The sequence below is a fragment of the Brachyistius frenatus genome, unplaced genomic scaffold (assembly GCF_029030835.1).
Source record: "Brachyistius frenatus isolate BFR_SWC_R1_liver_20210118 unplaced genomic scaffold, ASM2903083v1 Contig_3, whole genome shotgun sequence".
In the NCBI taxonomy this organism is placed as follows: domain Eukaryota; kingdom Metazoa; phylum Chordata; class Actinopteri; family Embiotocidae; genus Brachyistius; species Brachyistius frenatus.
The window spans coordinates 9,679,507-9,692,586 of record NW_027210602.1 but is presented as its reverse complement, the minus strand read 5'-3'; the positions used below and the strand labels follow the sequence as shown (position 1 = coordinate 9,692,586).

General features: G+C 41.1%; 1 protein-coding gene across 2 annotated transcripts; it reads right to left on the bottom strand.

Annotated features, from left to right (window-relative positions):
* Positions 1-315: 315 nt before the first annotated feature.
* On the bottom strand, positions 316-12,843 carry tmc2a (transmembrane channel-like 2a). 2 transcript variants are annotated; one of them, XM_069706005.1, is made up of 20 exons: positions 12,764-12,843; positions 11,008-11,050; positions 10,488-10,883; positions 8,421-8,576; positions 8,199-8,289; positions 8,022-8,103; positions 7,822-7,928; positions 7,460-7,558; positions 7,117-7,259; positions 6,606-6,753; positions 6,230-6,418; positions 5,884-6,063; positions 4,414-4,572; positions 3,951-4,079; positions 3,645-3,712; positions 2,707-2,946; positions 2,479-2,604; positions 2,113-2,191; positions 1,142-1,274; positions 316-969 (listed from the first exon to the last, which is right to left on the bottom strand). In XM_069706005.1, exons 1-20 carry the CDS (start codon positions 12,798-12,800, stop codon positions 752-754), a joined length of 2,823 nt encoding a protein of 940 aa, XP_069562106.1. In that variant the 5' UTR covers positions 12,801-12,843; the 3' UTR covers positions 316-751. The 2 variants fall into 2 exon arrangements, with proteins under 2 accessions (XP_069562106.1, XP_069562098.1); XM_069705997.1 differs by having other exon boundaries at positions 1,157-1,274; positions 10,473-10,911; positions 11,012-11,050.
* Positions 12,844-13,080: the final 237 nt, after the last annotated feature.

Here is a 13,080-nt window from a genome sequence, read left to right as displayed (position 1 = left end):
CATTCTGGGTTAAAACAAATACATTTTGGATTAATAATGTTTGGATCACATCACTTGAAACAGGGTGAAGCAGTGTTTACACAAACACGATATACTGAGTACCGACGTAGATCTGTGGTTTAACTGAACTGAATTTGAAAACGTAGAAAACAGTAGCTGGACCAAGAGAAAATATCAGAAACGTATTTTGACATGTTCATCTCAAAGAGCTAGAAAGCTCAGGAAGGACATTCACATCCAAATGTCATGCTTTGGTCATGTGATGATCACTGAGCCGTCTCCATGACAAAAGAGAAAATGAAAATGAAGCTTGTGAGATGGAGTTAATAACTCTGCAGGAGTTCTGTTTTTGTTTTTTTTATCTTGTTTGAGGAGTCCTGATATATGATTATAGCAGACACCAGCTAATCCAAAAACAAGTCAGTCCCAGTGAAATGGTTTGGACAGTAGCCAATGAGCCAACATGTTCCTATTAGACCCACAGAGCGAAAAACAGATCAACACAGTCTTTCTTTGTGAATTATAAATTACTCAAGAGTGAATTACGCTTTTTGCAGCTCTGTGTTGCAAAACTGTGCAGTAGTTTTCCATTTACAGGGTTATAATTTCAAAAAATGACCTCCTGTTGTTGATGTCACTTAAAAATATGATGACTTAAAATGTCTGTTGAATGCGTTTATACCTGCTTCTGTCTCCTGCTGTGAAATGAACAGAGATTATCTGAGAGATGAACTGTCATTCTCTCACACTGCTATCTCGGAGGAGCCCCTCTCCCACGGCCTCGACCTGGTCCTGGTCCGGGTCCTCTCTGCCCTGGTCCGGGTCCTCTCGGCCCGGGTGGCCGGTTGACCGGCCCTCGAGCGTTCGGGTTGGGAGACGCTAGGGCCACATCTTTCTGCAGGTTAACGCCTTTACCTGCTGACCCAGGCTTCATCTTAGTTGGCTTTGCATCTGGCTCTGGTGCCTTTTCTGTTACAGACAGAGAAACAGTTTGATCAGATCCATCTCTAGAGTTACATTGACATGTTAGTCTCATAACCTTAATACCACAATTTACTGTATGTTTGTGGAGATCCTGAGTGAAAATAAGCCATCGATATTTCACCAATTATGACATTTAACTTTTAACATTTATCTGCACCAGGAGGTGACTGACCAGGCGCGGGCGGAGCGTGGGGCATGAGGGATCGGTTCGGCAGCAGGTCCTCCAGGTCTTTCATGACCTGGTTGGTGGTGTCTGCGTTGTTCCTGCGGTTCTTCTCTTCATCCCGAGCCTTTATAAAGAGAGATGGAGGGAGACAGAAAGAGCGTTGATGTGTGTTAATCGTTTATGGAGCTCTCTGGTACAAAACAATAAGATGTAACAGGCTTTAGATACGCACACAATACTTGTCAATTGGATTAATTCAGTGCTGAGTTTGGTGTTGACGGGTGATATGTAGACAATAAGAAAAACATAAAATAACACCAAACTGATTAAACACTACATTTAGTGGTGGACTTGACGCAGAATAGAGAAAAAGGCTGCAGACCTGTGACCTCAAATATGTTAAATGCAAATGCCCAAATCAATGCCTAAAAGAGTTGCACGCTCTTTCCCGTGCAAAAGTCTATATCTTTAAAAACAAACTTGATGGGAAAATGTGTGCAACTCTACATCAACCTCACCCACAAGCACCTTGATCTCTGTGTCCGAAAAAAAAATCTTTGTCCTGGTCTCCCTTTCTGTTGTTGCCTCGATTCACCAAAGAACCAATGAGCAGCAGGTTCATTTTTAGTCATCAACATTCATAAGACGCTTTGCGTTGACCATTTGTGGGTGAATGTGAGTGTTTGGATCTGATGTTGATCTATGTAGACAATCCACATTTCCAGGTGGACTGTGATTTTGAACGAAACATTGTATGTGTGCGCACGGTTTTATTGGCATGACATGTTGGGCTTTTGTGCACATGTACACCTTGGTATGGATCCTACACACTGTTTTATAAATGGACATGTAAAGTACATGTACTCACTGTTAGTTTTCAGGCTCAATGTCAGCATGCAAACATGCTCACTACTAGCCTCACTACTAACATGATGATCACAATGTTCCCATCTTCTCCTTACCATTTGCATTTTCTTCTTCAGTTCCATGTTGGCGTTTTGGTAGGCCTCAGATACAGAGTTCAGATAATAGATGGCCAAACTGTGAAGGAGAGATCAGATAAGTGTTTGTTTTTCAGGGGGCTGTAAAGGCAGCGCTGGGAGTTTAACCACCTTAAACACACAAAACAACAATTTATTTGTGAAATTACCGTGTGCACTTTTGAGTGTGTTTCCAGAGACACACATGTGAATGTGAAATCTGGATCCCTTACAACATAATTATCATGTAAGCTTTTAGATGATTGATTAACATCTAGAAAAGCTCAAAAATAAAATAAAATGTAACAATACAAGTATAGAAGGATCTATGTGTGTGTTTACACTCACACCATGAGCAGTACAGCTGGTATGATGAGGCCTGGGTTGGCTGCATAGCTGAAGAGCGTCCCCATGAAGGCCGGCAGGTCCAAGTCGATCGTCTCCATGACCACGTCAAACATCTTCTTCTTCCCACTGCAACCGTCCACTCAGTCACATACATGTGTGTTTCATGTTGGTACATGCTCATCTCTAAAGAAATATATTAGATGGGTGACTTTTTGTGTGTGTTATTACCTGAAGGGTCCACAGTCAAACGAAGGTGGCAGGGTCATGATGGTGTAGACGACAGGTAACAGACTCAGGAAGAGGACGAGGAGCAGCAGACCTATGTAGAAGTTGTTGGACTTGGAGGCCTTGAAGACTCTCTCGTGGGGGACGTTGGTGGCCATCACAGCCCAACACTGATAGTACATGGAGCTGAGGAGGCGCAGCACATTGATGCCGACCAGCCCAGGAGCATAAAACGCCCCCATCCTGGAATTATTTCCCGTGTGAAGACAGAGGAGGAAGTGGATTAAATATAATATAAGAAAAGCAACAAGTAAATGCATAGTTTCTCAACTTTTTAGTGCAAGGAGCCACAGTGGTGTGGCATTATAGTTGAAAAGGGTCACAAAACGCTTAAGAAAAACGCACACTGGTGTCATCCAGACACACATCAACTGGTGACTGATGCTTAATAAACTGATCTTTGTTAGCTATACTATAACTTTAAAAATGTGATTATTCTCATTGAAATGTTGTGTCCAAAAAAAAGGTCATAAGCTGACGTTTGGCAAACCTGAAATAATGGAACATCAAATAATATACAAACATACATTGTGTATCATGTAACATAATGTAACATTACAAAACATTTGACTATGTGAAACAATAAAATGGAGCATAACAATATGATACAGTGTAAAGTAATAATGTAAAAAAATATGATGTAAAAATGTGATAAAAAACTGTACATATACATATACAGTATGGTCATGTCCCGTGACATAGCATAATGCTAATTTATATACAGTATATGTAATGTACTGCAGCATGTATTTTATGATTAGTAATGGTTGTTTCTGTTCATGAGGGATACATGGAGCAACATGCACTATGCCAGTAAACACACAAAGGAACATACTGAAGATTGAGCCTGTGCAGTGTAAGTCTACAAATACAGTTGGTACCAGATCATCCCCTGATTGAAGACCAATCCAAGAACATTTCCACTGATGTCAAACTCTCCATAAGAAGGCTGAAAAGGATCAGAGACAATTATTACTCACTAGACATGCAATAAAAATGACTATAACACCTGTGCTTTTAATATTATACCAATGTTGAAATGTCTGGTGTGAAAAAGACCGGTTCCTGAGTGTGGACAAGTCTTTTCTCGCAATGCATACAGACTACAGTGCACACAGAAATGACAGCTCTATACTAAACCATTTTATTTCAATTTGAACCAAAAACACAGCCGCTGACAGACTTACAAATCCAGCTTCCAGGTCCCAGCACCAGCAGTAGTTGAGGAAACGGACGATGACGGCTCTGGCAAAGTCACCAATCAGGATGGTCAGGTAGGACACCTGGATGTCTGACACCGTCAGCTTCACAAACTCCTGGAATATGGACATCACAGAACCGAGTTAGCCCTGAATTTTAAAACTTGTTCTTTTCTTAAAAGATAGTTGCATTAGTGGATGTTTTTAAAGTCTGAAACTCTTCCATTTATTCTAAAATCTGATTATTTTTTTGGCCTGGGGAACGAGGTAAAGCTGGCATGTGTTTGAAAATACATAAAGTGAGCGGGGGATTTGCATCATTATTTGGCTAATCACTCTGAAAAAATAATAGTATTTATGTTAACTGATGAGATGCACAACATTTTTTTGTCATATTGTGATTTCTGTGTTATAATCTGAATGTATAAGCATAAGGTTTTATTTGCATTACTATGCCGACAGCAGTCTCCCAGCAGGGTCCTCTGATGACATCAGCAGGGTTCATGGGGGGCGGGGTGGTGTCAGTGTCATTGACCAGACGTGTGAAGTTGGCGTAGTACTCCTTCATGGCCCAGATGGAGGCGTTCTTAATGGCGTGTTCCTCTTCCAACTGAGGGGGAACAAAGAAGCTGATTTCATTTCAGCTTACAGAAAACTTTTTGCTAAATGATAAATGATGCTTAAATGCCAGGATTTATTAAAGAGAGATGCATACTGGACGTCAAACACAGTGTCCGCTCACTACATAGAAGATCGCTCACCTGGTGCATGAGCTATAAAAGTTTATAGTTCCCATTTTATATGGCACACAGCAAATGTGCATTAGTGTTTTCCCACCAGCAGGTTCTTTCTCGAATCATAGACTGTGATTTCGTCGTGGAAATAAAAATATTTTTTCTTACGATACAGTCAAGGTTTTATGAATATAAAAACTTCATGGATTGAAAACTCATAACAGAAAGAGTAAAAACTGATCTATACATACATCAGTGGTTAAATAAGCATTATTTATTTATCAGCCAAATTCTTTCAAGCCCCACCCTTACTTTGCTTCAGATTGGTTCTGACCTGGTTGTTCTCAGCCTAACCATCTGACCATTCATGCCTAAACCTAACCAACCAAACCAATGAAGGTAACTATCAGCCAATCACAGGCTGTGGTGGAGGATGGCGGATCTTCGCTGAATGCTTTTGGGAAAAAAGATCAGGCCTTAAAGATCATATTCAATGTTAAGATTAAGAGAGATGGTGATGCATTCTAATGTCATCACCCCATGCTAAAATAAACAAACAAACAAGAAAGTCAATAAAGTTCTGCCAGAGACCCCTGGTGGAGAAAATGTCCATTACAGTCTATAATACAGAGTTATAGAAGAATTAAATAAATTTAACCTGAGTTCAGAACAATATGGTCATTTAAACAAATAGTTTGAAAAGTATAAGATATCCTGTGTGCAAACTTGATAGTTTTTTGTCTGCAGGTAGTAAAACGTGAACATTTGATTTTTCAGGGGAAACTTTCGCCCGATTGTTATGCTGGAGGGTTAATCACCAAGAGTCACCCAAACATGAGGATTCACAGAAATCTGATCAATTGTTATGGGCTATGTTATTGCAATTAAAAAGAATGTGCCATTAATATCCACATCAGAAATCTGTCCACTTGTTTTTGAGATATCAGGACCAAAGAATGGATGGACATTAAATGAATGATTGGCCAACAAATCAAAATGCCCATCATTAACCCAGCATGCTTTAAGCCACTTGTAGGACAAAAAAAAGGCTTTTAAATCGACACATTTAAAAGTCTTTTGGGGAAAGACTACCCGACCATAACCGTGGCAAATGTGTCCCCATTAGAAAACTGTCCCAGTGGACTGTCTGGAGAGAAGAAAAACACATACACACAATGCCAGCTAACCTTGGTGTTGACCTCATCAAACAGGGCGAATAGAAAGGTGTAGAGGTTTCCCAGGAAGAGGGCGAAGATGCGTCCCAGCTGCCACTTGAGGGCGATTCGAGGGTGGTAGTCCTCCAACTCAGCGATCGTCTCGAACAGAGGGGGACACACCAGGCCCAGCAGAGACATGATGAGCTCCAACTGGATGCGAGTAATTCAGAAATTCATTGTTTTTTGCAAAATATAAAATTCTCACCATGATCCTATATAAGCCACAGAAATAGACCTTTAGTATTTACAACTGATTTTTTTTTTTTTAACCTTTGTTCCATAAAGCCGGTTGTAGCAGGTGCAGCTCTAACATTACCTCATTCTTCTCGTACCAGCTGAGGTCGTCCCTGGAGGCGAAATCCTGAGACCTCTTCACCACAAAGTAGATGAGATACCCACTGCCGCCGAGGCTACAGGTGATCAGGAAGTTAGCCAGGACTCTGAGGAACCTCCGCAGGTGGATGTTCTCATCCTTCTGGTTCTCCTGCTCATCCACGATGGACTCCTGTTCTTATCAAAACATGTAGAGGGGTTCACTGTAAGTAAAGCACTTGTCCATCATTATGAGCAGTTACGGTTAAGAGTGTACTGAAAGCATGGAGAAGTACAATATGTATATAGAAATGTACATCGAGCATCCTTTTTTACAAAAAAAAAGCTATATGAAGAGGCTGTAAGGTTGCCATGGTTACCTTGAAGCTTGTGGTGATGGAGGCATACTTGTTGTCAGCGGTCTCTGAATTGCCAATGAGGTAATCCCAGCTGGTGAACATCTTCCAGGCAAACGTGAACTCTCCTTCATCGCCGTCTCCACCGCCAACATCAGCGTTCTTGGCCATTCTGAAGACAAACAAACAAATAAAATACGAAAGACATATTTATCAGTACAGGAAAAAACATGCATTGTCAAAAATAATCTTGATGTTTGCACAGTTGAACAGTAAAACCCATCTGACTAGGTTGCATATGGCTCATATCTAAAGAGACACCCATTTTCCCCAAACCAAACCATTCTGCACTTTTGGAGAAAAAAAAAATTAATCAAAGGTGGATCTCAATGATTCTTATCTGATTGTATTAAGATGTTGACATATTCTGGGGTAGGTAAACCAGCCTCTAAAAAAAAAAATCATTATTATTTGTTTGACTTGTAAATACCTAAAAATGCAAATGTTTGAGGCTGTCTGAGCTTCACAGACTCACGTGCGGATCACGAGCATCAGGCTGTAGCCGAACGTGCCGATCCCGACCATGAGGTAGGACAGAGGCAGCCTGAACTTCAGCAAGCCGATGGTCCTCTGGTTGTTGTAAAATCCGTAGAAGAGCACTGAGTATTTGCAGTATCCCTGAGAAAGAAAGAGATGCCAATAATGTTTGCTTTTTGTTATACTTTCTATATTTTTTTAACTCTACCATTAAAATGTATATATTTCATCCTGAATCTGATTACATTCATTTGTTGTGTCATATAGGCCCCTTGTGAGGGGATTTAGAGGCATTTCATAATTTTTGTTTAAACTAAATCTTTATCATATCTCAGACTCACATTGAAGTCCATGAGGACAGAGTAGTCTTGAGCTGTGTCCTGCTCTGCTCTCGGTACAGTCTTCCTGGGAATCGACCCGTAAGGAAGACCCATCAGGACCTGGAAAGTTACAAATAATTATTGAAATCAACATTTAATTCATTGATTTAAATTTTAAATATCACTCTACAGGCAAGCTTTCTCCCTGCCAACAGGGCCCCAAAGATGTCAACAAGTGTCTTCTTTTGAATTCCCTCTTGAAATGTTTTTTTTCCTTACGTATCTTAAAGAACTGTAATCTGGTTTGACTTGATTCGTGCATTTAATGTACTTTACTGAATTTTTTTTCTTTTAAACTCAGTAACAGGAGTAAATCACTTCACCTCTGGGATGACCACAAGTCCAAAAGTAAAGCCAAAAAGGACGAGGTTCATGCCGTACATCCAGCGCAGGAAGATAAAGTAAGATGCCACAGATGACCCAAAGTGGCCTGAGAACATTGAGAAGATTGTTAAGTTCAACATCTGTCCACATGAAGGCGCTGTTTCATTGGTGAACACAGCTGTGCTGAAACAAAACTTACTTTCCACCTCTTTGATCTTCCTCTCCCAGGGGATACAAGCTGTTCTAAAATTCTCAAAATCCCTTTGAAACTTGATCCATTTCTGAGATAAACAAAACAAGTTTGAAGGTTATAGAGAGAAAGCACACACACTTACAAATGCAAAAAAAGATAAACAGTTTGAATTGTGTGCCTAACCTTTGTCATCATCACTTTGTAGGCGTACCACTTCCTGCCTTTTCCTTTGCCCAAAGCTCCTTCAAACTTATCCACAAACTCCTGAGCCTCCCTGTCAACAAACACGCGGACGATCAATACAACTTTCTGACAAATATAAATAAGAACTCCGAAGGAGGTAGCCAATCCATTGTTGCTTTCTAATTTCAGACAAAACCTTCTGTCACAGGTAAAACAGATTACCTGAGGTGTACGAGTCTCCGCTTCATCCTCCACGGCTTGTTCCTGATGTTGGCGATCAGTTTCTTCTTCTCCTCCACCTCCTCCATCAGCCGCGCCATCTCTCCCTCCGACATGGACTCCTCCTCCTCATCCGAGTTTGAGTTGGAATCAGATGAACTGGAGCAGAGAGGGCAGATTCATGACAATTTATTTATCAAATATTAATCCTCTGAGGACAATAAATGTAGTAAGACAGCTGAGTTTCGCTGCTCCCTGCGTGGTCAGATATACGCACTGTTGCATCTGTAATGATCCCACAATGGATGTATTCTACCATGAGCCAACAACGTTTTTTAGCTTCTAGGTTTGCCTCCCACTACACAAGCACATCCAAGTATGTTCTCTGAAAATGTTCATAATAGAAGGATTAAAACTGATCTTGTGTAAGGGCAATAGTTTTACAAAAGTCCATTTTATATCGGCGATCTATGAGAAAAAAAATGCTTCTGGGCCTCAGGGTATATTTTTGTTGCAATAGTGTGGCGAGGCTTCATGGCCCACCTCTCTTTATATATCTATGACTCCTACCCAGCCAACCTGGAATCACACCCATCAGCATGTAACACACCCATCAGTCCACTAGAGTGCACTGTGTCAGTGTCACGTTATGCCTGAGTGTGATAAGGAAGTTATACTGAGGTTTAGGTACCAAAAAACACTTTTACATTAGTAAGGTTACATACATCATGTTAAGTTAAATACTTCCACAATGACTTCTGTTTTCTCACAGACTTTACCACCAGTTCCCCTATAAGTAAAAGTCCTGTGCTATCCAACCAACCCTGTCCTCTCTGACCTCCTTCTTCGACCCTGGTCACACATACATGTGCTTGTCACTACTAGGCGAGGTGTGATGTGATACTGACGGGTGTATTACATGCACACACGTGCATGCAGAGTGATGGCAGACTGGCACACCACAGATGTCGGCGAAACCACGACAGGTCAGCGAAAACAACATTTTCATGGGGTGTTCAGTTACTCTTTAAGAAAACCTATTCTAGATTTTGAGATATTTCAGTCTGAACACTTCAGTCTACCAACCTGTTCCTTTACAGCAGGGGTCTCCAACCAGTAGGTCGCAAGCTACCCCTTAGATCAAAGGAGCTCTCAGGGGAAATATGTTGGAGACCCCTCCTCTAGACCAAAGTTCCCAGTATACATTGCTTCATTTTGGGGCATCACACACAGATTCACAGATAAGACAAGCTAATTACAAGTATTGCTCTTGGTAAAGCTGAGCAGCTAATTTGTGCATTTCCACTATGTTGGTGTGTTAGTTGTGTAGATAGCTGCTTGATCTGTCCGTCTGTCCAACACTTTGGTCGAGAGTAATATATATATATATATATATATATATATATATATATATATATATATATTGATAGCTGTAACCCAAAATGCCTTAACGGCATAATGTGGAAATTCATGTTCACCAGATGACAATCCTTTTATATTTATTATTCATTTCTGCCAGCACTATACTCAAACCAAAACTGTCAAAGGCCAGATTTCCATACATTTCCATCTGGAGGTTGAATTGTAGTGGTTTTGGTGATGCCACCTCACGTCTCTGAAGACAAAACTCATGCAATAATCTACAACAGATATAAAATCCTAATAGACACTCAGACATTTAATTTATTCAGCACTCTCATGCTCCACAGAGGATGAACCCTCTGTTCTTTAGCACCAATGTAAACTTTGCAAACACAATATCTGAGTCTAATAATATCGACTAGATCATCAGCAAATTTGCTGAATACAGTTGTGCTTTACTAAAGGTGGAAAATGTCAGCTAATAACATTCATTCTTTTGTGGTGTAATTCACCCTGGTATCGTCAGTATTGGTTGATAAATTGTCAATATGACTGAGCAGATCACAGGATCGTTTCATTTTATTGTATGTATTAAGTAATTGGGTCCTGATATAAAGAGCTCTGTTCAAATTAAGAAAGAAGGTGTGTCCTGTATCTGATTCCTTACATGGAGTTTTTCTTCCTCTGGCCTACCTGTCATCCTTCTTCTTCTTCTTCTTCTTCTTGTCCTTGTCGTCATCCTTGTCTTTCCCCTTGTCCTTCCCTTTGCCCTTGCCCTTACTGTCCACGTCCTCCTTCCCTCCTTTCTTTCCTCCTCCTTTCTTTCCCTTCTTTCCTTTCCCTGCATCGCTGTCTTCTTCATCACTGTCCTGGACTTTGCCTCCTTTCCTCCTATTGGCTGCACCTCCTCGCTTCTTCTTGGGAGCCTCATCCTCGCTGTCATCCTCATCATCATCGCCACGACGTTTCTTGACTGGCTTCTTCTTGTTTGCGCCCCTGCGTCCCCTGGGAGCTTCATCTTCCTCTTCGTCATCCTCATCCTCGCTGGCTGGTTTTTTGCCTCGGCCTCTTCCCCTCGCGCCTCCTCTTCCAGCTGCCTGCTTCCTGTTTGTTCTCCTCTGAGTGGCCCCGTCTGCAATACAAAACACATTAAATACACATTAGATAGCCTGAGAATTTGATTAGACTTTGACTGTTCATAAGAACCATAAAAAGCTGTGTCATCCACTCACCATCACTGTCACTCAAATCCCCATCTACGTCGATCCCAACTGAGGAAGAACAGACACGCGAAACCACACGATAAAATACTTAACTGATCGACCTTCAAAATATCTTTCTGCATTGGCAACAATTTGAACTTTTCTATGATATTTAATCAACATCAGTGCAACATATTTCTAATCCAGGAAAGTCAAAAAATATCTATTCAAAACACCAATTTTAAAATTGGGAACGTCAGTCTGTCACTAAGTCTGTGACTTTAGTTCAGATTGAAAGACCGTTGGCTGTCTCATGATGATTGTTATGAAACTTGGATATTTTATTCCCAAAAGGACAAACTATTCTAACTTTGTTGATGTCTGTGTTTTTCAAGTTAGAATTTTAATCAGTCCAGCAAATTGCTCATTTATTTACATTTCCATTAGTCTCAACTGCACTTTGTGTTTAGTGCCAGTTAGTAAATGTTAGCATGCTAAACTGAGATAGTAAACGTGAAAAACATGAAAGATGTAACCGCAGCTAGTTAGCTTTGCAGCTTCTTAGCATTTAGCTCAAAGCACCATTAGGCCGAAGTACAGTCTCACAGAGCTGATCCCTGTGCTTTGCAGACAAGAGCATTTCAGATATGTCATACAAAAAACACAGCAACAACTACAACATTTGTGTGTGCTGTGGCAGATAGGCGAAGTCAATGGTAGTTTTATGGATAATATCAATTAACTTTCTTTTGTTTTCCAAGGCCCAAACGTTCCCATTAACAGCCTACTGACAACCTGGAGGTCATAGTTTGTCCAAAATAGACATATGCATTGCTCTCCATTTTTATTAACCACATTTGTGGCGCCATGGATGGAAATGTCAGTTAACTGGTCTGCTGCTTTGGTGGAGACTGAAATACAGACCAGAATCTCTGCTGGACGAATGACTGGGCTGTCATGGTTCCCCCCCAGAAGGATTGCAATAATGTTGGTGATCTCCGTCACATGTTGTTTTGTCCAGTTATTTTGCCTTTGATCAAAAGTCAATGATGCTTCCATGCAGCTTCCTCCAGCTCTGTGTTCACTTAATGACAAGTGCTGTTAGTCGACCGGGATTAGGGTTGAACTGGGGAAGGTTTTGGGCTCAGGGTACCATTATGGTAGTCCTGAAGAACTTAGGATCCTGAAAACTTAGGATCTTGAGAAAATAGTTAAGGGTCCCAAACTTGGTAAACATTTAACCCGCTCAAATTCAGCATAGCAATTTAATGTTAGCATTCAGCTAAAAGCACCACTGTGTGTCAGAATATATTCTCACAGCGCCACCAGCTTGTGTGGCTGCAGTCTCAGTCCTGTTAAAGTATTAATTGTCCGGGTCCCTACAGATGCTGTGCATTTACTTGTCTTTAGCATATCTAGGTAACAAGGCCCAAATTCAGTTGGAACTCAGCTCAGCAGCGGCTAAAACCAGTGGAAACTAAAGCAGAACCTGTGATGATGACATGCTACGTCACACTTTGTTGAGTTCCTGCAGTGGAAAAGGGCCAAAAGTCACATGGCTTGGCTCCTCACCTGTGACATTAAAGTGTGTAGTGTTGTTTGAAGTCTGTAAGGTGGTGAGTGCTCATTAAGATGTACAAATACACAATCAATGCTCATTTACAAAGTAAATAAAATTGACATTTTACAACACAAATTATTCTTACAAATGGAGTTTCACAACATAAATCAATTAAATCTACGAAACAAATCAATCCTCCTGTCCTCTCATCTTCTACTCACCTTCCTCCACTTTAGCTGCATCACTTTTTCTCGGCATGATGGAAAATACTGAGCGTCTGTCCTCTGTGTCCTTTGCAGTGTTCGCCCAATCTACACCAACCGGCTGCTTCTCCTCTGCCTCGGCTCCCCGCCAGCACCCAACTCAGGTATCTGACAGTGCCGTCACTATGACGACTGCTGCAAGTGACCTGCTCCCAGCAGGTGCTCTCGGACAAGTGCAGTAAATTCTGGAAACCAAAGGTGATGCACCTCGGCTCGTCAAGCAGAAAGGTTGTGTTATTCAGGAGCTGGGACGTGATGATACACGGCTGTGGGTC